Below are 23,224 nucleotides of genomic sequence, written 5' to 3'. Positions count from 1 at the left end.
CTTAATGATTTCCAGCTTTGTCTAATTTGGATTATGACTTTACAGCCCTTTTATTTATTTATTTATTTTTAGTTTAATATTTTTTTTATTGTTGTAACATTGGTTTATAACATTGTATAAATTTCAGGTGTACATCATTATACTTCTATTTCTGCATAGATTACATCATGTTCACCACCCAAATACTAATTACAGTCCATCACCACACACATGTACCTAATCATCCCTTTCGCCCTCCTCCCTCCCCCTTTCCCCTCTGGTAACCACCAGTCCAATCTCTGACTCTATGTGTTGGTTTGTTGTTGTTTTTATCTTCTACTTATGAGTGAGGTCATACGGTATTTGACCTTCTTCCTCTGGCTTATTTCGCCTAGGATAATACCCTCAATGTCCATCCATGTTGTCAGAAATGGCTGGATTTCATTGTTTCTTATGGCTGAGTAGTATTCCATTGTGTATATATACCACATCTTTATCCATTCGTCCCTTGCTGGGCACTTAGGTTGTTTCCAAGTCTTGATTGTGAATAATGCTGCAGTGAACACAGGGGTGCATGTATCTTTACGCATTCGTGTTTTCATGTTCTTTGGATAAATACCCAGCAGTGGAATATCTGGATCGTATGGTAGTCCTATCCTTAATTTTTTGAGGAATCTCCATACTGTAGCCCTTTTATTTTTGTATTTTGCATTAATTTTAACCAAAAAAAAAAAAAGGCAACTAAGCAACAAGATAATTAACAAACACTTGCACAAATACTGCTGTATTGATTAAGATAGTGATGGTGCCCAAAAAGAATGGTTGATTGTCAAAAGCACCACCATATAACAGATAGAAATGTTCTTTAGTAAATTAGGTGTTGGAGAGATGATATAGGAGTGTTTGTTATATTAAGTTGTATAAAATTTGAAAGTATGCAAGTCAAAGCTACCTGAATTTAATTTTTTTAAATAAAAATACCTAAGTGGTCCTTGATTTATGGCCACTTAAGGGGTGATTCTAGGAGTGGTCCTCACAGTGAACTAAGCTACTTGCTTCCCTCCCACTGGATTCTCTGCAAATTTGCTCTCACCTCAACTTAAATGGGGTTTGCCTTCACTCATTTCTGGAAAGTTTGGTTAAAATTATGGTGAAAAAAATATTTTTTTCTCTCTATGACATGTAAGACCTAATTAATATATATTTACTTTCTACAGCATTTCTCTATTTATAGCTATCTGTCTGCATTCTGATTGGGAACATTGGGATCATTTTCATCATGCCAACAGTGGTGGTAATGGACGTATCCCTTTCCATGACCCGACCTGTGTCTGTCGAGGGGTCCGAGGAATATCAGCGCAAGCACCTAGCAGCCCATGGTTTGACGATGCTGTTTGAGCACATGGCCACAAATTACAAGCTTGAGTTTACAGCTCTGGTGGTTTTTTCATCACTCTGGGAGCTGATGGTTCCCTTTACAAGAGATTATAACACCCTACAGGTACAAAAAGGAATGAGTTATTGTGTATACGGGACCCAAATTTGTAGAGAGGAAAACAGTGTTATAATATTGCACTGAATATTTAGAACTTGGGTATTATTTAATGATGTCTATGGGTATAATATCTGAGTATAACTATAAAACAAGGATTCACAACCAGTAGGCCTTATGCCTTTGATAGAGCTATAAGTTAGAGCTGTGAGTTGTTGCCTTATTTTCTTCTCTTGATTTTCTGGAATTCTGTCTGGAAAGGGGAGCATGTCAGGATGTACTACCCCATTCCCTAAAGTTCAGGGTCTTTAAGTTCAACGCTTTACTCTTCTACTTGCCTATAAAACTTGAGATGAAAAATAGCTGTTCCTTATAAAAACCCTTATTCTAGAGTAATTCAGAATTATATTTCCTCTCCAACAAATAGCCTTCGATTTACAGATGCCAAGAAATTATTATTTATAAACCTCAATTGATAGGTGTTATTTTCCAAAGATGTTGTCTGTGATATACCAGAAAATTTACTTTCTGATGACATCTAAATCATTAGCATTTCCAACAGTGCCTAGCACAGTGCCTTGCCCATAGTGAGCAAGGTAAGTGTCTGTGGAATTAAACTGAATAGTTTAATAATTGCTATGCAGTTTAGAAATCCAGGATCAATGTAGTTTGATGTTTTTTAAATATAAGTAATAAAAATTTTTTTAAATCTTTCCTTTTATTATCTCACATTTTTTTGAGTGACTCAGAAGCTTTTTTAAAAATTGCGCTGGATTTCTTAAAAGTGAGGAAACTAAGGATTTTGGATGGTTAGCAGTTCTGAAATTTAGAGAATTGCTATATAAGTAGTACAGAGTAATGGTTAAAATCAGGAGTCCTGGAGTCAGACTGACTGGGTCCAAATCCAGACTCTGCCAACTCTAGGCACAAGACCTGGGAAAGTTACCTAATCATTCTGTACCTCAGTTTCCTCATTTTAAAAATAGGTCAATAATCTATACCTTATAGGGTATTGTGATGATTTAATGCATGTAAAATGCCTAGAATGGTATTTAGGATATAGGTAATACTCAATGAATTTTGTCATTATTTTTGTGATGTGTTTAAAAGTTCTTCATTTTAATTATTTCCTTCAAGGTCCACTCATAAAGATATGAACTTGGTGGACTGTTCACTCTCACCTGATAAGAGGACGGAATAAAGGGAAGCTTTTTTAATTATCTTTTATAGTTGAGGAAGTCTGTTTTACCATTTTTCTTAAGAACCTATGCTTTTGGGCTCTCAGAAACAAATGTCCCCTGTGTAACATTCATACTTTGAACAATTTATGTTGTTTTCTAATAATAAATTAAAACAGTAAAGAATAATGAACAATTTTATCTTTTATTCAATCAGGAAGCACTAAGTAATATGGATGATTATGATAAAACCTGCTTGGAGTCTGCATTAGTTGGTGTTTGCAATATAGTTCAGCAGGAATGGGGTGGTGCAATTCCTTGCCAGGTAATGATCAATTCTTTTTCATTGCCCTAAGTTAAAAACATTAACCACTGAGATGCTTTGATTTTCTTCAGTCTCTGACACAGCATGCATTGTAATTTCCACAAACTACATTATACATTATTGGTATCTTTTTAAAAGAAGGCACTAAATCAACACTAATATGCTCAGAAAGCAGTACAATTATACCTTAAGGAAAGCATCCTCTTAATAAATTGATTTACTGCAAACTAATGTTGTTTGTATAAAGCACAGAGGGCTCACAGTGGAATTTTAGAACTAACACTCCCTGGAAGGGGTGATTATAATTTTGAGTGATAGAATTGTTGTTAGTTCAATATAGTCTATCTTCATTATCTCAATGTAGCATTTATTGAGCAAACTTGTAACCATCTCAACTATCTCAGTTGTCTAAAAAGTGAGGCGTACGAATGTCATAAAATCTGTTTCCCTTTGCTTAGAGTCCACAGTAGGTCCATATTAGTATCAAATCAGAGCAGAGTAGTAGCAGAAAAAGAGAATTGAAAGTTTGCTATAAACAGGTACTTTGAGAAGTGATAGCATATTTTAAAGGAGAAAGAAAAATCGCTAAAGGAGAAAACAGAAAAATCGCTAAAGGGAAAATGGTAATAGTCTACAATAGGAGTCAGCAAACTTTTTCTGTGTTTTAGGCTTTGCAGGTGTCTGTGGCAACTCCTCAACTCTGCTGTCATAGCACGAAAGCAGCTATAGATAATAAGGAAATAAATGGGCATGGCTGTGTTCCAATAAAACTTTATTTACAAAGGCAGGCAGTGAGCCATAGTTTGCCAGCCCCTTGTGTATGATTTTTTATTATAGGGTCAAACAGAATTCCTCAGTAGTGTCAGTGGCATCACTGGTATTGATTTTTTAATTGAAAATAAGATTGCTCTTGCCTAGGGGTGAGGGAAGGGTAGGGGTTGACTCAAATGAAGCACAAGGGAATATGGGAAGTGATGAAACTGGTCTTTATCCTGATTGTAGGAGTGGTTACATCACTGAATGCAGTTGTCAGAACTCAGAACTGTATACTAAAAAGGATGAATTTTATTGCATGTAAATTTTATCTCAATAAACCCAACTTTTTTTTAAGTTGTTTTTTCTTACTATAAAACCACCTTGTTTTATAGAGTATGAACTCATGGGTTAATGAAGAGCCTGAGCTACTACTAAGAGGTTAAATCAAATCACTTTAGTGGACATTTGCTAAAAAAGCCAGTAAATGCCTTTTGATCAGTTTCTTTTCAGAAATAAAAATGTTTGGCACCTTACTTCATAACATTATTTATTTGGTAAATCCATACATACAGAATATCTAATTTCCTACCAATATACTGAATTAATGAAGTTTTGTTGTCAATATCTTTTGAACTGGAAGCTAGCAGATAGCATTGTTTCATTTGCTACTTCTTCAGTGGTTTTAGAGAAAAAACTCAGAAAATGTGTAAGAGCCAGACCTTGTACACCATGCAGACTTCTGCCTTTTACTGTTTTTTCTTCCTTTGCAAAAGGAAGAATCTGCATTTGAGATGTACTGTACCCCGGGGGCAAGGAGCTGGGCCTGAATCCACTTGGACTTGCTTGATGAATTTTGGGGTGAACCAGGTCCAAAACACTGTACTAGAGGTAGAAGTTATTAGAGATTGTTTTTATAATCAGTTACTATCAAATGGATTTATTTTAATGTAGAATTTTTTTTTGACTAATCTTTTCAACAGCTGGACTATGTTTTCATTATCTGAGTAAAGTCTGTCTCATTTTGACATTACATGAAATGTTTCATTGTCACACAGCATCTGAAAAAGTTAGTGGCAAAAGTAAATCATTATATAGCAATTGTTGGTACCCAGAAGAAGAAATCGCCTTGTAGTCAATTGACTGTCTTTCCAAAAGATGACATCTCTCCAGGGAACCTCTTATTAAGCATTCTTGGGCTTTAGAAGTAAGTGCCAATCTTAGTACTTCACATGGTGCCACCACCTAATACTGCCTTAATGGCCTGTTATTATCAAGTTACTAGGCTAGGCTAGGGAGAGCGAAAATAATCCACCCCTAGAATGCTTGGAAAGTCCACCCCCCACAGCATTGCTTTGAAGCAATGAGGAAAAGGAAAATGATTTGTAACTACTGTCTAATGTTGGTATATTTTGAAAACTTTTTCAAATTACAGGGTTGATTAAGAATGCATTTTAAAGATCTTGTACATATCTGGTCAAATGGCTTTTATAAATACATTTTAACAGCAGTGGTTGGGGCCGGCCCGGTGGCGCAAGAGGTTAAAATAAATAAATAAAATATTTATTTTATTAAATAAATTAAAGTAAATAAAATATTATTTATTAAAATAAAAAATAAATAAAAGCAGTGGTCGTTTTAGTTGACCGGGGGTAGAGTTGTCATCTTTGAAAATAAAGTGTCAAGGTGCAGACTTCTGTGCTGGTAGTTCCTAGGGACACACGTAAAATAGATCCTCATGCCATTTTTAAGTGGGATAATTTGATATTTCAAGGCACTGTGCTCAAGTTTTCCAAGTCGGTAGGACATACTTTTTTTTTTGTGAGGAAGATCAGCCCTGAGCTAACATCCATGCCAATCCTTCTCTTTTTGCTGAGAAAGACTGGCCCTGGGCTGACATCTGTGCCCATCTTCCTCCACTTTATATGGGACGCCACCACAACATGGCCTGACAAGCGGTGCATCAGTGTGCGCCTGGGATGCGAACTTGGGCTGCCAGCAGCGGAGTGGGCGCACTTAACCGCTATACCACGGGGCCAGCCCCCTCATGCCATTTTTGACATCAGTGCCTTAGGTGCCAACACCTTGTCTAAGAGATAGGGTTCTAGTTTTAATACAATTACATAAGAATTGGTTATGAATGTTTTTGTTCTTTTTTTAAGTGTTCATATGTAGGTACTTTTTTTTAGGTTTAATTAGATAAAATAGAGTAAATGCATAGATCTTAAGTACACAGTTCACTGAGTTTTGACAAATGCATTCATCTATGTAACCACTACTCCAATTAAGATATAGGTTTCCGTTACCCCAGTTTCTTCATGCCCCTTTCTAGTCAATATCCTCACACACCCCTCAGTCCCCATTTGATTTATCTTAGCTTTGTTTTACCTGTTCCAGAACTTCATATAAATAGAATCATACAGTGTGTACTCCTTTGTGTCTGTCATCTTTCACTTGACAAAATGTTTTTGAGATTTATTCACATTGTTGCTGTGTCCCTGCAGAGGCAGGCTTTTGATTATAAATGCAATTAGGCAGAAGTGAAAAATTGCTAAATGAGACTGCTTTAAATGTTATTTCATGTACAAACCTCCTCTCACTTTTTGCAAACAGGTTGTTCTGGTGACGGACGGCTGTCTTGGCATTGGCAGAGGGTCCCTGCGGCATTCCCTAGCTACTCACAGTCAACGAAGTGAGAGCAACCGGTTTCCACTACCTTTCCCTTTCCCGTCTAAGTTATACATCATGTGCATGGCAAATTTGGAGGAGGTAATGCTTTTTGCTAAGTTCTTTGTCATTTGATGAGATACATTTTAGCACTCAGTTTATTTTTCATTATATTCCGTTAATGTTATATTGCATATACTATGGCATTGCACTCTGTTGGTTTCAGCTCAGGCTGGTCACTAACTATATTTGAAAAGACTCTGGGTCTCAGATACTCTTTGAAAGTTCAGAGTGTTGCCCCATTTCAGGGAATATAGCTGGAGTTGTTATCCATCCTGCTTCCCACAAAGACTCTTCAGATGCTGAAGAGTTGAATGTTCTTTTTGGTATTAGGTATTTCCCTCATTTAGGAATTCTTTTTTTTTAATTAAAAAAAATTTTTTTAATTGATATCATAATAGTTTATAACATTGTGAGATTCCAGATGTACATTATTATTTGTCAGTCATTATATAAAAGCTCCCCTGCCCCCCTTGTGCCCACCCCCAACTCCCTTCCCCCTGGTAACCACCAAACTGTTCTCTCTGTCCATGTGTTAGTTTATATTCCGCATATGAGAGAGCTCATACAGTGTTTGTCTTTCTCTGTCTGCCTTATTTCACTTAACATAATACCCTCCAGGTCCATCCATGTTGTTGCAAATGGGACGATTTTGTCTTTTTTTTATGGCTGAGTGGTATTCCATTGTATATATATACCACATCTTTATCCAGTCATCTGTTGATGGACACTTGGGTTGCTTTCACGTCTTGGCTATAGTGAATAATGCTGCAATGAACATAGGGGTGCATAAGCCTCTTTGGATTGTTGATTTCAAGTTCTTTGGGTAAATACCCAGAAGTGGGATAGCTGTATCATAAGGTATTTCTATTTTTAATTTTTTGAGGTATCTCCATACTGTTTTTCATTTAGGAGTTCTGATGTCTATTCTGCCAGAAATGTTGACAGAAGTGTGTTTTGATTTTTTGGTAAAGTAACATTACTCTGATGCATGTTTTATTAAACTCTGCTTCCTGGTTTTCCCACTTGTTTGGAAAAGATAGTTAGCCATTTTTTCACCTCAGTTTTTCTATCTGTAAAATGTAGATAATGATGTTTCTTACCAAAAGATGTTAGAAACACTTTGGAGGGAAGATACTGTGTAAATACTAACTGTGGTCACCTCTGAGAATCTTTGCAAAACTACTTCTGAATGAAATAGGTCTACTGGTGTCATTTTATATAACATTCTTCCTTTGTAACCTTGAGTCAAAATTGTTACAGTTATTTTCCTTCTCACATTGTTAAAAAAATCGTCTTTGCTATTTATTGCCTGTATTATTGTGATGGGTTTGACCTTGGTGTACTGATAATAATCGGGCATTTGGTGCCACTTTAAAAGGGTCATCTGTTTTGCTTTGTAGCTTCAGAGCACTGATTCCTTGGATTGCCTTGAACGTCTCATAGATTTAAACAATGGTGAAGGGCAGATTTTTACTATTGATGGCCCTCTGTGCTTGAAAAATGTACAGTCTATGTTTGGGTAAGTATATACTTAGAGCTTTTTTGCCTTCTTACAATCTATTATTAGTAGATTGTATCCAGCAATATCATTTGGTATCCAGCAATAATATCTATTTTACTATTTCTAATTGTGTCATTTCATTTTCCTTAAGTTGCACATTTTTCAGGTAAAATAATTGGTAGTATTGATTTTTTTAAAAGTTCATTCCCTTTTAAATTAAGCATGGCTATATCTATAATGCCTATAGATATTGACTTCCTTACAATGACTCAGCAAGTTCAAAGATTAACTTGCTTTTGGGCTTTTCAGAATTGAAATTTCCTCACCAAAAATGTCAGATTTTGTTCTCTTTCACAAAGGTCGGCTCTTAGTTTTGGAGTCAGCTTGATGGGAAAACAAACTTTGTATCTTGAAAAAATACTTTTATATGTATCATATTATTCTTCCTATAACAATTAATCATCATATTCTAGAAAACTGATAGATCTGGCATATACGCCTTTCCATGCTGTTCTCAAGTGTGGCCACCTAACCGCTGATGTGCAAGTCTTCCCCAGGCCAGAACCTTTTGTTGTAGATGAGGAAATCGATCCTATCCCTAAAGTCATTAACACAGGTAAGTTTTTTAACTTCCTTCTTAGTTCTTCTGTCATCCTCTATTATTTCTTGAAATAGATTCTCTGCCCCTTTGTCTCGCTCTTCTCCTTCCGGGACACCTATAACACGGATGTTAGTGCACTTGATGTTGTCCCAGAGGTCCCTTAGACTGTCCTCACTCTTTTTAATTCTTTTCTCTTTTACCCGTTCAGCTTGGGTAATTTCTTCTAGTCTTTCGTCCAGCTCGCAGATCCGTTCTTCTGTATCCTCTACTCTGCTTTTGAGTCCCTCTAGTGAATTTTTCATTTCCGGTATTGTATTCTTCATTTCTGATTGGTTCTTTTTTATATCTTCCATTTCTTTGTTGACATTCTCACTGAGTTCATCTATTCTTCTCCCCAGATCAGTGAACAACCTTAACACTCTTTGTTTGAACTCTCTGTCGGGTAGGTTGCACATTTCTGTTTCACTTAGTTCCTTTTCTGGGGTTTTGTCCTGTTCCCTTACTTGGAATGTATTCCTTTGCCTCCTCATTTTGCCTCTTTCTCTGTGCTTGTGTCTACGTATTAGGAAGGTCAGCTACGTCTCCTGCTCTTGGATAGGTGACCTTATATAAGTGATGCCTTAAGAGGTCTGCAGTGTGCTTCCCTCAGTTCTCAATGTTCCAGGGGTGACCCCTATGTGGGCTACGTGTGTCCTTCTGTTGTGGCCTGTTTGCTCTCCCTGTAGGCGCCCAGCGAGGCCGAGTTATGCTCCTGGCCAGCTGTTGTAATGCTTAGCTGCTTGTAGTTGTTCTGGGCCCTTCAGTCTCTTTATCAGGTGTGGGGAGCCCCAGCACAGTTGGCTGCAAGTTCTAATACCACATTTGTGTTGCAGTATTTCTTTTAAGTGAGTAGGCCCCCAGCGTGGCAGGTTGTTAGGCTCAGGGGCTTACAATTTCTATAAGCCTCCAGCCTTTAGGTCTCTTGTCAGCTCTCTGAGGATTGCAGCTGGGTGGGGCTGGCCTCAGGCACGGGAGCACCCAATTGTTTCAGGCTTTGGAAGGTGGGGCCAGCCCCCTATGTGGCTCTTTGAGAAGCACATGTCTTCTGCAGCTGACAAGCCCTGCCACCCACAGGTCCACACACACAGTCAACACAGTCCTGCCCCGTGTGCATGCCCCGACCTCCTGAAGTGGACCCAGTCTCTGCACGGTGGGAGCCCCACATTCTTCACCACCGCCCCACACTCTCCACCCGCTCCTTGTGCACGCCCTGCCCCACTGAAGTGGGCTCAGTTGCCAGGCTGCAGAGAATCCAGTCACCAATCTGTGCAGGCCCACAAGTTGCCTGAGGGCTTGTTGTTGGGTGGGGCCAGTCTCTAGGGTGGGCTGCCTGCCCTGGCTGAGCTGGATTAAATCGGTGCTCTAGTGGGTGGGGCAGACCCTGGGCTAGCAGGCCCCTGGGAGAACTCCAATGGCGTCTGTGTCAGCATGCCCACACCAGGCCACAACAATGGCCGCCGCCAATGTCCCAGTCCCTGGAGAGGTCTCACCTCTCACCGAGATGTACTCAGGGCCTATCAGGTGAGTCTCTTTTCACCAAAGCACTGTGCACCTTTCTTTCTGGTGATTTTAGGTTGCTTTCTGAAATGGGTGAGTTTGCGCGTGGGCCCTTTAAGAGCAGGTTTTAATTTCTTTGTGAACCAGCTTTTCTGGGGGTACTCCCCACTGTTTTAGTAGCAGGCAAAGTCAGATATTATGCCACTCGTCTCGATTGTGCTGGGTCCACAAAATGTGCACAGCAGGGGCGCTCCCCGGCTCAGGGCCCCGCTCCTCCAGGGAGGGCTGTGTACCTGTGGGCTGCTCCCGGGTGGCCGTGAGGCACTGCGGCCTGTGAAGGTGGGTTTTTTCTCTCCAGAAAGGAGTTTCTGCCTCTTCCACCTCAATTAGGATTGTCCTTTGTTGTAGGAGTTCCTCTTATCCAGTTTTCAGTTCTGTCTCAGGGGTAATTTTTCCACGAGTAGTTGTAAATTGGCTGTGTCCGTGGGAGGAGGTGAGTTCAGTCTGCCTATGCCGCCATCTTGACTTCCGGTCTCTTCTGTTATCCTTACTTTCTTCTAACTTCTGACTTTTATTCTCTATCCAGGAGGGTTGAAAAGAAATGTAAATTCTGATACTAGGGTGCTCTTGTCATCAGTGTACATTTTGGATGGAAGGGTCTATTGCATTAAGGGGTGGCAGGTTAGTAATCTTTCATGATGAGGTCATGAGTTAATCTCCAATCCTAGATAATTATAACCACAGATTACTAGAGTTGGAAATCATGGCCAGATTCACTAGCGTTGAAATCCTTGAGGTAATTCTTAATAGAGATACTAGGATTGATTAGCATCATAATTAAGGTCTTATATGAAGCGCTGGCTTCTAGACTTGACTCTTCTTGTGTGATCCTGGACAAGTCACCTCCTCTAGTCTTTACTGGCTAGGTGAGTGAGTGGAATCAACCAGATGGTCTCTAAGGTCTCAGCTCTAATATACTGTACCGCTCTAGCCCTACTGCTTGTATTATGACTGAAAGAAAGTGATGTGCTATGGCTTTTACCTGGTTCGTGTTGCTGGTACTGTGCTTAGCTGAGATTGGCAAAGTAAAGAGTCAGAAGTAACAAGGAGTAGTGGAGAAAAGAGTTCTCTCTCGTTGGTGGGTGGACTCCTTGAGTGGTGAGTACGTGTTAAACTATCACTGTTTCAGTCACCGTTGCAGCCTCAGTAACTAGCATAATGTCTGATGCTTAGTAGATGTTCTCTAGCTCATTGTTGAATCAACAAATGATTAAAATTAAGTGCACAGTAAATGTTAATTTCATCTTTGGGTTTGCAGATTGTAAGGAGTTTTAGAGTGAAGGGCTGTGCCCAGGCTTTTTAATTTTTGTGCCTTTCGCTCCTGCTGTCTGAAGTAGGGCATCTGTCTCTTTCACTGTGACTAGACAGCAGTGTAGTAAGCTGTGCCAAATGTTGTGTTGCCTTCAAACCAGTTAGATTCCACTTCCCTCCCATCCTTTTCTGATGAGTAACTTTGAATAGGTCTTTTCTTTCCCATATAAACTTTTCATCTAAGATCTTTGTTAAAGTTTATATTTAAACCATTTTAAAATGTAGGCCTTTAAAGTGTATAACTGCTTATGATGATTCATTTGCTACTCAGCTGAAGAGGTACTGACAGCAAATCTCCAGAGAAGCAGATTTCCTGATGTATTGAAAGTACAATATACTGACCAAGATCCTGATTTTTAAAAATTATTTTGAGAATGTGTGTTTATGCCTAGAAGAAAGACTGAAAAGCAATTCAATAAATTTTTTGTGTGTGTGTGAGGAAGATCAGCCCTGAGCTAACATCCATGCCAAGCCTCCTCTTTTTGCTGAGAAGACTGGCCCTGAGCTAACATCTATAGCCAGTCCTCCTCCTTTTTTTCCCCAAAGCTCCAGTAGATAGTTGTATATTATAGTTGCACATCCTTCTAGTTGCTGTATGTGGGACACTGCCTCAGCATGGCCTGACAAGCGGTGCGTTGGTGCGCTCCTGGGATCCTAAGCCGGGCTGCCAGTAGCGGAGCACACGCACTTAACCGCTAAGCCACGGGGCGGGCCCCTCAATAAAATATTAATAGAGGTTTTCTTTGATGATAAATAATGAGTGACTTTATTTTTCTTCTTTACAATTTTTCGTGTTTTCCAAGTTTTTATACTATTTATATAATCAGAAAAAACTTTAAAAAAGTACTTTAGGTTACAACTTTTATTTTTTATTTTTTTTAGGTTTTCAACAAATGCTTTTGGTCTTTAATACCATAAAAGATTGTCATATTTAGACTGCTACCTTGGTTTTGTAGAGAAGGTATTTCTTTATCAGGGAAACATTTTTATAAGATTTATTTATTTATTTTTTCCCCTCAAAGCCCCAGTAGATAGTTGTGTGTCATAGCTGCACATCCTTCCAGTTGCTGCACGTGGGACGCGGCCTCAGCATGGCTGGTGAAGTGGCGAGTCGGTGCACGCCCGGGATCCGAACCCAGGACGCCAGCAGCGGAGCGCGCGCACCCAACCACCAAGCCACAGGGCCGGCCCTGGGGAAACATTTTTAATGCAATGGTGTTACCCTCCAAGGACCGCTACTTGCAGTTGTCGTGGAAGGGTCTGACTACGACGCCCCGTGGTGACCTGAGCGTCCCTGACTATACAGAGGGTTTTGACTTTTAAGCTTTCCTGCCTTAGCTGGTGACCTAGCCTCATAAAAATAAAGTCTAACTGATTTGTCATATAACTTAAATTCGTTAAATAAAAGACAATTATCTTTATTTCCTGAGCTACTTAAAATGTGAATTATTAGAGTTGTCCCGAGAAACTTCTAATAACCTTCCTAGTCATCATATTTGAATTTCCCAACTAAACATTGTATTTATGAAACCTAGTACATAGAAAAGAATGTACTTTCCCCCCACGAATTAATTCTATGTTGATTCCTTCCTTTTAGATTTGGAAATAGTGGGATTTATTGATATAGCTGATATTTCAAGTCCCCCAGTTCTCTCCAGACATCTGGTCCTACCTATAGCGCTTAACAAAGGTGAGTTCTCTTCCTGTTCATATGAAGCATCTTTTTATCTAAAGGTATTCTTGAGTGTTAGATAGTAGGATAGCCCATTTTTCAGAATTTGGGAAAAAAGAATAGTGATTGGATTGAATTTTTTAAACATGGAATGTTGCCTAATATACTAGAAAACTAATTTTGCTACCTTACGCCATGGAAAGCATTTTGACACATTTATTGTATGTTGCTTTGTTAATTTACAGTAGAAGTCCTCTTTAGAGATGAGAATGCTTAGTCTCTTATCCAGGGCTCCGTGTCTTCTGGTAGGAGAATGCTGAGGAAGCCGAAATAGTTCTTAGAGGTTTGCCTGATGAATGTGGAAGTCAAATACAGCTTCACAAGGGGAGGGACCACATCTGTTCTCTGCCAGTGCCTAGCACATAGTAGATACTCAGTAAATACTGTTGAATGAATGGATGAATCCAGGCCCTTGAGGCCTCATCATTGTGGAATATACCTCTCCAGGAACTGTAAAGTCACATCTCCCAAATTCAGCATCTCTCTAGAAATGTTAGTCTCTAGCGCTTTAAACTTCTCTTTTCTCTGTTCTAAGCTGACCGTCCACCTTATATTCACTTGCTTTCTCCAAGAAGTATATATAGTCAATAAAGTTTCCACTCACTGAGTTATGATCACATTCCATTTATGCCCAGTTATCTCAATTGGAGTGTTGAGTATTCTATAATCCTCAATCACACATTCACAGATATGTTGATCTTGATATGTTGCCACAGATGCTTATTGTGATCATTGTGTTTATAATTTACCTTATTGTTCTTGATATTGATATTGATAACAACCAAGTTTCCCTTATTTCTAAGATCCTGGGAGAATTCTGTATGCCCATATAAATTTCCAAGAAAGAAAGTGGGCAAAATGAAAAGTTTGTAGCGGGGAAGGGTGGAAAGGAAAGTATGGGAAGGCAGAGTGGGGCCTTGTTGTAAGGGCTGTTGAATGTCAAGCTAAACTGGGCAAGTTTTTCCTATTGAATTAGAAAGTCTTTGAGTGAGATTGAGTAGACAGATAGTTCCAGAAGGAAGTTAATTGTAGGAAGATTCATCTGTCAACAGAGTGTATAAGAGAACCTGGAGTTGGAGAGTCAGGTCAAGAAGCTTTTGGAGTAATCACTGTTCACTTTTGGAGTAATCACTGTTCACCTTTGAGGGCTCCCATGCATGTGCTGCCTGAAGATTGTCAGTTGAGAACACTTTTGACATCTCTGAATCTGTGGTTCTGTTTAGGTGGTGCCTGAAACCCCCAGAGAGCATCTAGCTGAGTGTCCTAGTAGAAAGTGTAGAAAGCTGATTATTTTGTGTAGCAGCTTTACTGAAATGTAATTCACATACATACACTTCACCCATTTAAAGTGTACTACTCACTAGTTTTTAGTATATTTACAGAGTTGCACCACCATCACCGCAGTCAATTTTAGAATCCAAATTTTAGAATTTTTACTATCCCCAAAAGAAACCCTTTAGCTATCAACTGCTAACCCCCCATCTTCCTCAGCCCCAGGTAACCACTAATGTCCTTTCTGTCACTATAAATTTGCCTATTCTGGATATTTTATATAAATGGAATTCATATGACATGTGAAAACTGATTTTTATGTAAATGTTGGAAAACCAAAATATGAGTTTTTATTACTTGTTATAATATTCCTTTATAACTCCGTATACTTTCCTTCCAAGGCTAGAAATAGCCGAGAGTATAATTGGGGTTTGAGGTTTTTGTAGCGAATCTCAGTGGGACCTGTTTTCTTTTCACAGAAGGAGATGAGGTGGGTACAGGCATAACTGATGACAATGAAGATGAAAATTCAGCCAATCAGATTGCAGGCAAAATACCCAACTTCTGTGTCCTGCTCCATGGCAGTCTAAAAGTAGAAGGAATGGTGGCGATAGTTCAATTAGGGTAAGAAACTTTGTTTACCTTTGGTTGAGTGAAAGGGAGAATCAATTTATAGAGTGAAGTATTTCCCAGACTTTTCTGAAAGAAATAGAAAGTTCCTCATCACCTTTTTCCTCTCCTTGCCTTACCCTTCTCACTTCCCATCACCTTTTTTTTTTAATTTTTTTATGAGGAAGATCAGCCCTGAGCTAACATCCATGCCAATCCTCCTCTTTTTTTTTCCTGAGGAAGACCCGCTCTGAGCTAACATCTATTGCCAATCCACCTCTTTTTTTTTCCCCAAAGCCCCAGCAGATAGTTGTATGTCATAGTTGCACATCCTTCTAGTTGCTGTTTGTGGGACGCCGCCGAAGCATGGCTGGAGAAGCGGTGCGTTGGTGTGCGCCTGGGATCCGAACCCGGGCTGCCAGTAGTGGAGCGCATGCACTTAACCACTAAGCCGCAGGGCCAGCCCCCCCATCACCTTCTAAACTGCTCTTTAAATCATCCCCTAGAATAAGTACACAATGAGCTTTTTCATTATATTGCTTTTTATTATATCCTGTCTCAGTTTTCCTCTTTTCTATCTTATCTAAGAAACCTGGGTTCAGCTGTGCTACTAACTATGCTAACATAGCTATGCTGTGGGATCTTATGCCATATTCACAGACTCCTCAGCTATAAAATGAGGGAGTAGAGCTAAGTGCAAAAAGATGCTGATAACATTGAACATTTTACCATATGCTGGGCACTCCTCTAGGCACTTTACATATATTAACTCTTTTAATCCTTCACAACAACGCTATACAGGAGATGTCAATATTATCCTCATTCTACAGATGAGGAAACTGAGGCTTAGAGAGGTCAAGAACTTGCTCAAGTTCACTCCGCTAGTAAATGAAAGAGACAGGATTCTTACCCATGCATTCTGACTCCAGAGCCCATGCTCATAACCACTCTGTATTCCTTCACTATGAGGAAGGCCCTAGTAGCTTTCACATTCACTGCAGTCTCGAAATTTGCAAAACTCTCTGCTTCCCTTTTTATAATACCTATTGTTAGGAAAGAAGAGGTGACTGATCGTCACCTGGGGTTACTAGTATAGAAGATCAAGAGGTTAAGAGTACTCAGAGGAAGCATGGCTCCACTTCTGCTTGAATTAAAATTAGCTGGTCCGAAAAGAAGAATGCCATTCTTATTAGGTATTAGTTTGCTATATTTCTTGGTACCCAAGCTATTTGTACTAGCTCTGATTATGAGAATCCCCTGGAACCCTTTCAGAAGTGGAGACAGAGCTAGGTGATGGCTTAGTGCCCTGTGTTAGAAGGGCTTCCCTGTGTTGGTGCTGCTGTGAATGACTCAGGGAGGCAGCTGAAAAGACCTATAGGTGGCAGCCCTTACTCCTCACCACCCCGGCAGCTACTTGCTGCTCTTGTGATTGTTTTTGGTCTCTTTTAAGACTGCTTTTGATTTCCATATCTATATAATTTTTCCTGAATAATAATACTTGTCCCAGGGGAATGGTAATATTAGAAGGCAGCAGTATGCATTTTCAGGTTTAGGGTTTGGCTTTAGTAAAAGTGATGCACCTAATTTCAAAGCTGAAGCCCATGTCTCTCAAGAGAAAAAAACAGGCTAGACTTATTTAACTTGACTGTCCCAGGCTTAATGTCCTTCTGATCTTCCATCTTCTCTCCGTCTAGTCCTGAATGGCATGGAATGCTCTACTCGCAAGCTGACAGCAAGAAGAAATCAAACCTCATGATGTCTCTCTTTGAGCCTGGCCCAGAACCTCTCCCATGGCTAGGGAAAATGGCACAGTTGGGTCCTATTTCAGGTATCACCCAGATCAGATTTTACTTATTGCCTTTGTTTTCTCTTTGCTGTTCTGAATGGCTCTGACTGTGCAGTCAGAGAGCTGTGTGGTCTCCCTTATGGGTATGCTGTGGTCGCTGATGCAGGATATGTACATGGAGAACCCCAAGAGAGTTTGATATTTGAACTTTTAACTTTACAGCTCAGGGGAAACCAACATTTGGGTTGCTTTAAGTGAATATAAATGCTCTAACTGCTTAGAGTGAAAAGCTACTCTCCATAAACTTTTTTTCCTTAGTGTACTATTTGCAACCCAGGTAACACCCAGTCAGTCCTGGATAATTTAATCCCCTTCCTTCTTGAAACTGTTTCCCTTAGCTTTCCTAACACTGCGTTCTCCTGGCACTTACCTTCTTTGGCAACTTTTCTTTTTCTTGTCTTGTCTTTTTTTCGTTTTGCCTCATGATTCCCAAGATGATGTTTTTGCCTTCTTCTCTTGGGTTATTATTCTCTCATGGTTATTTCATCAGCCTTTGTAGCTGCAGAATTCCCCAAATCTATAATTTTTATCCTGCTTGATCTCTCCCTGGAACTTGCATATTGTATTTCCATTTCCCAGTTAGACCTCTCCACCTGGATATTCTGCCACAGTCCCAAGCTCAGCATGTTTGTTACCGAAATCATTGTCTCTCACCCCTTCCCCCTTAAACTGTTCCTTCTTCTGATTGTCCTACTCCTTCTGATTGAGGCCTTTGTACTCCTAGGTACTCAGGCTCCAACTATAGAGTCATCCTTGACTCATCTGGGCCCATTTCAAGTTCAGGAACATCTACTAAGCAGCCTATTCTGTCCCAGGTCTAGGGGATAAAAGAGTTAACAGGAGTTGCTCAAAGCCTAGTGGAAAGTAGAATAATAAACACAGACTGGCACAAGATCAGAGGGGATGATCAGCCTGCCTAGAGGACTCAGGAGACTCCTCACAGACGAGGGACACCTTGGCTGAGTTCTGAAGAAAAAGAGGAATTTGCTGAGCCACTGAAGGAAGAAGGGGCATCCTGGACAAATGGAACACCTACAGAAAAGAAAGGAGCTCGAGCATGAAGTGTGAGGGTGGGGGTGGGAGGGCCAGACAGTAGGTTAGAGGTGGCAGTGGCTAGAGCAGGGCAGACCTCATCTGATACGTGAAGAGCTGAAACTTTATTCTGCAGATACTGGGAAGCCACTGAAGGGGAGTACTATGATTAGATCCTTCTGGCTATAATGAGAACAATGGAAATACCAGTTAGGAGACTTTGTATTCTAGGTACTGGTGCCCCCTGGGGTTGTACAGTATGGCTGAAATCCAAGTGAGGATAATACATTTGCATTTAGAAAGATAACTCTGTGGAGTGTGGATTTGAAAAGGTAAGGGCATCCTGCCATTAGAAGTCTACTGTGGCAGTCCTGGAGATGTGAAGATGAGAACCAGAACACGGGCAGTGTCTGGGGATAGAGAGGGTGAGATCTATGCAAAAGATATTTAGGAGATAGAATTCACAGTGTTTAGGTAAGAGAATAAAAGAAAGAGAAGAGTTGAGAATGATCCCAGGTTTCTGACCTGGGCTGCAGGGTGAAAGGTGGTACTATTAATTGAAACAGAGAACAGAGGAGGGAGAGTAGATTTGAGGAGAGTATCTTTTGTACGTGTTGAGTTTTATGCCTATGAGTTTTAGGTGGACGTGGCTAGAGACAATTCCTGTGAGAGTCTGGAGTTCGAGAGAGGGCATAGTTGGAAATACAATTTTGTAGTTATAAGCATATCACTGACAGTTAAAATGGTGAGAATGAGGGAGATTGCTTAGGGCAGTAGTTCACAAAGTTGGGTTTTTGTGTACAAAAATAAACCTGGAGAACTTATTTAAAAATTCTGTTTCCTGGTGGGGCGGCCTAGTGGCGCGAGTGGTTAAGTGCGTGCACTCCGCTGCAGTGGCCCGGGGTTCACTGGTGCGGATCCCGGGCGTGCACTGACGCACTGCTTGGCAAGCTATGCTGTGGCAGCGTCCCATATAAAGTAGAGGAAGATGGGCATGGATGTTAGCTCAGGGCCAGTCTTCCTCAGCAAAAAAGAGGAGGATTGGCATTGGATGTTAGCTTAGGGCTGGTCTTCCTCACCGAAAAAAAAAAAAAATTCTGTTTCCTGGGTCCCACCTACAGAGATTCTGATTCAGTAGGTCTGGATTCAGGCCCAGGAACTTACAGTTTTAGTATTACCCAAGTGATTACAATCCAGGTGAGCCATAACCACACTTTAAGAAGCCCTAGCCTCAGGAGAGTATATAGATTACGGAAAAAAGAGAGCCAAGGAGCACACCCCTAGAAAGGACCAACTACTAGAGGCAGTGAGAAGGGCGCTCGTAAAGGAAAATGAGAAGGAATAGGTGGATGAAAGAAGAAAAGTAGATGAAAGTGATGTCACAGAAGCCAAGAGAATAAAGAGATTCAAGAAGGAAATACAACGTCTCATACACATGTGCATGCATGTCAGTTAAGGTCTGAAGGATGCCTTTTGCCACTGAAGCCTAAAGAGGATTTTGACTGAACATTGGCCCTAGAGCCTAGGCCAAAGGTCAGCAGGCTTTTCCAATAAAGAGCCAGATAGTAAATATTTTAGACTTTGCAGGACATATGGTCTCTGTTATAACTACTAAACCCTGCCATTGTAGCATAATATGTAAATGAGTGGGAGTGACTGTATTCCAATAAAATTTTATTTATGGACAGCAAAATTTGAATTTTACATAATTTTTATATGTCACAAAATATTATTCTTTTGATTTCTTTCCCCCAACCATTTAAAAATATAGAAACCATTCGTAACTCAAAAACAGGCAGCAAGCCATAGTTTGCCAACTCTTGAGCTAGGATCCAGGGGCTTGGGTTTTAAAACTCACACAGGGGCAGGAGACTTGGCTTTGGTTCCAAACAACACAAAGAACTGAAATCTCTGAGTAAAGCTGGGAATGTGGAAGGTCTACCCTCTCAGTGAGAGAATGACAAGAAAAATTCTACCCATTGTTTCTACCTGCTTCTCTAGATATAAAGAAATTTAAAAGTCTATGAGAAATTGAAGCCCAAGTCTTGCACATGCAGATTGACACTAGCCATTCTGAAGTGTGGACCTCCATAACCAAATAATGTAAAAACTGGTTCTGAAGCAATGAAACCCATGGGGAATCCTCCAGAAGCTAATATAATGGCTCTGTAGGAATACCTCTACAACCCAGGGCAAAAGGACTTCTGTAGAAAAAAGCAAATCTCCACTGAAGATGAGGTCATGATTTGAAAAAGTTTTTAAATCACATAAAGATTTTATCTCCTTGGAAGGAAGGCCAACAGGTCAATTAGCACCTTGAGGACTTAATCTGAAAGAGACTGTAGAATGAGTATTTTAAATGATTAAAAAGTTTTAGGGGGCCGGCCCGGTGGCGCAAGCGGTTGGGTGCGCGCGCTCCGCTGCGGCAGCCCGGGGTTCGCTGGTTCGGATCCCGGGCGCGCACCGACGCACTGCTTGGTAAGCCATGCTGTGGCGGCGTCCCATATAAAGTGGAGGAAGATAGGCACCGATGTTAGCCCAGGGCCGTCTTCCTCAGCAAAAAAAGAGGAGGGTTGGCGGATGTTAGCTCAGGGCTGATCTCCTCACCAAAAAAAAAAAAAAAAAACAAAAGTTTTAGGAAGGAATAGAAACCAAGAGGAAAGTAGAGGACACTGAATCAAGAGTCATTTGATCTTGACAGCTAGGAGATTATTGGTGGCTGTATAAGAGTAGCTTCCGTGGATGGTTAGCCAGGAGACAGGTTGAGGGATGAATTAGAGATGAGGAAATGAAGATGACAAGTTTGGCCACAAAGAGGAGACAAATAGGGCAGTAATTGGAGGAGAACACAGGACAGAGGAAGTGGTGTGTTTGTGTGTGTGTGTGTGTGTTTGTCTGTGTGTGTGTGTGTTAGGATGGAGAGATTCCTCACTTCGTTTATTCTCTCTCTGTAGAATTCCTACATTCATTCTGCCTTTTCACTCTCACTGCTCTTACCTTGTTCTGGCTTTCTTTACCTTTCACTTAGATCAGCAGTCAGCTAACTATGGCCTACAGGCCAAACTAGCCCACTGTTTTGTAAATAAAGTTTTATTGTAAAGTTTTATTATACAGTCACACTCATTCATTTATGTATTATCAATGGCTGCTTTCCTGCTTCAGTGGCAGAGTTGAGTAGGTACAGCAGAGACCATATAACCCACAGAGCCTAAAATATTTACTGTCTGGCCCTTTACAGAAAAAGTTTGCTGACCCCTGACCTAGACTATTGTGATGGTTTTCACCACAGATGCCTGTCCATAATCTAAGATAGTAGCGGTCAAATTCCTTTCTGATCTAGCTTCCAACCTAGCAATGCTTGGCTTGTTACATGTATTCTTCATTCAAATTGAACAGCTGTTTACTCTGCCCTGTATCCATGTGTTTTTTCCTTCTTCTGGATCTGCTCTTTTCAATGAGGATGATAAGAGCTAACATTTTATTGAAGTTAACTTTGTGCCAGGCACTGTGCTAGACACAATGAAGTGTATCATCTCATTTAATTCTCACAACAGTCTTATCAGGTTGAGATTGCCATTATGGGAACAAGTAATAATTGGTGATAAAACCTACCTTCGAGGGTTGTTGAGAGAATTGATTGAGGGAGTGTATAAAGTGCCTGACACACAGTAGATACATAATAATGGTAGATCCTGCTGTTTTTATTATGTTTTTTTAATCAAAGCAAAGCATGCAAAATAGTACTCTTGTTTATACCTATCCCTCCTACTTCCCTAATTCTGTTCCTAGAGACAACCACTTTGAACTTTTGTTTCCTTTGGTATTTACTTACATTTCTAAATAATATAAGTATATAGCTGTTTCTAGACTTTTTTTTTCATTTTAAATATCATTTTTTGACTTTTTAAGGATGACTACTTAGCTCTCTTACCACCACCGTACCCACGCACCCACCCATGAAGCACATTTTTCCCTCCCGGTATCCTTCCAGTGTGGTTATAGTGTTCTTTTTGGTTAAATCAGTATTCTGTCCATGTTGGATGATGTAAATTTTATTTATAACTAAGCCATGTGGTATACCAAGTTACATTTCCTTTGTTCCCTGCCTCACTTATTATTCTTTTTCTTCTTTTTTTGCTGGGGAAGAGTCACCCTGAGCGAACATCCATTGCCAATCTTCCTCTTTTTATATGTGAGCCACTGTGACAGTATGGCTGGCCACTGACAAGTGGTGTAGGTCCGTGCCCAGGAACTGGACCTGGGCCGCCGAAGCAGAGCACACTGAACTTAACTGCTAGGCCACCGGGGCTGGCCCATCTTTTTTTTATTATATATTTTTTTCCTTTTTTCTAGCAGGGAAGATACATGTATGCTGACTAACTTCAATTAAAAGAAGGCTTTATTGGAAAGGCACTTAGGTTCCTCAGAAACTCCAGGAAAGAGCTGGGCAGCCAGACTGTAGGGGGAGCCAGCAGCAGATGAGTGTAGCCCTCACTCCAGGCCCTCTCAGGGCCTTCCTCTGCTTTCTTTCTTTTTTTCTGTCTTTGCTGTTTCCTGTGTACCTATCACTAATTCCTACCTAAGTGAAATACAGTCTTCAGGTATTTTTGTCAGTTTCCTTTTTTTTTCTTAGAGTCATCTCCCTTCTGTTTTATGAATGGACTCGTTGTTCTCTAGACCCGTTGCATGATTGTCATCCTGAGTCTTCCCTTCACATCTCTCCTCTGGATCTCCTGATTCATGAATCCTCCTGAGAAAAGGATACATGGGAAGTAAATGTTTGGCATCTTGCATATTTGGAAATGTCTGTATTTCATCCCTTACACTTGATTGATATGTTTGGCTGAATATTGAGTTCTAGGTTGGGAATCGTTTTCCCGTAGAGATTTGAAGCATTGCTCTGTTGTCTCTTCTGGCTTCCGGTGTTGCTGCTGAGAGTCTAGTGCCATGCTAACTGCCAGGGCTTTGACCCCAATCTGTATTTCCTCTGCAGTCCTTGAAGTTCTTCTTTGTGTCCCTGGTGTTCTGGATTTTCAGAACAATGTACATACTTGCTGGTCTTTTCATTCATTGTGCTGGGCACTCTGGTGGGCCCTTCCATCTGGCAGTTCATGTTCTTTAGTCCTGGGAACATGAATTATGTCTTTTATTTTCCCCTCTCTGTATTCTGTTCTCCCTTTCTAGAACATATATTTATGATTTGTGTGTGTGTATAATTTTCTTATACCCATTTTTCCATTTTTCTTCTACCTTCTGTAAAGTATCTT

General features: G+C 40.3%; 1 protein-coding gene across 2 annotated transcripts in view; it reads left to right on the top strand.

The window, feature by feature from the left end:
* INTS14 (integrator complex subunit 14) overlaps positions 1 to 23,224 on the top strand; it is a 33,151-nt gene that overhangs the window by 3,048 nt on the left and 6,879 nt on the right. For both annotated transcript variants that reach the window (XM_058541866.1, XM_058541865.1), the window contains exons 2-9: positions 1,197 to 1,480; positions 2,867 to 2,974; positions 6,341 to 6,496; positions 7,858 to 7,976; positions 8,432 to 8,574; positions 13,064 to 13,156; positions 14,950 to 15,094; positions 16,774 to 16,907. In XM_058541866.1, coding sequence (XP_058397849.1) covers positions 1,259 to 1,480; positions 2,867 to 2,974; positions 6,341 to 6,496; positions 7,858 to 7,976; positions 8,432 to 8,574; positions 13,064 to 13,156; positions 14,950 to 15,094; positions 16,774 to 16,907 — 1,120 coding nt within the window. In that variant the 5' untranslated portion in view covers positions 1,197 to 1,258. The remainder of the gene's footprint in view (positions 1 to 1,196; positions 1,481 to 2,866; positions 2,975 to 6,340; positions 6,497 to 7,857; positions 7,977 to 8,431; positions 8,575 to 13,063; positions 13,157 to 14,949; positions 15,095 to 16,773; positions 16,908 to 23,224) is intronic.

The sequence above is a fragment of the Diceros bicornis genome, chromosome 5 (assembly GCF_020826845.1).
Source record: "Diceros bicornis minor isolate mBicDic1 chromosome 5, mDicBic1.mat.cur, whole genome shotgun sequence".
Classification (NCBI taxonomy): Eukaryota; Metazoa; Chordata; class Mammalia; order Perissodactyla; family Rhinocerotidae; genus Diceros; species Diceros bicornis.
This window is presented reverse-complemented; position numbering and strand designations above follow the sequence as displayed.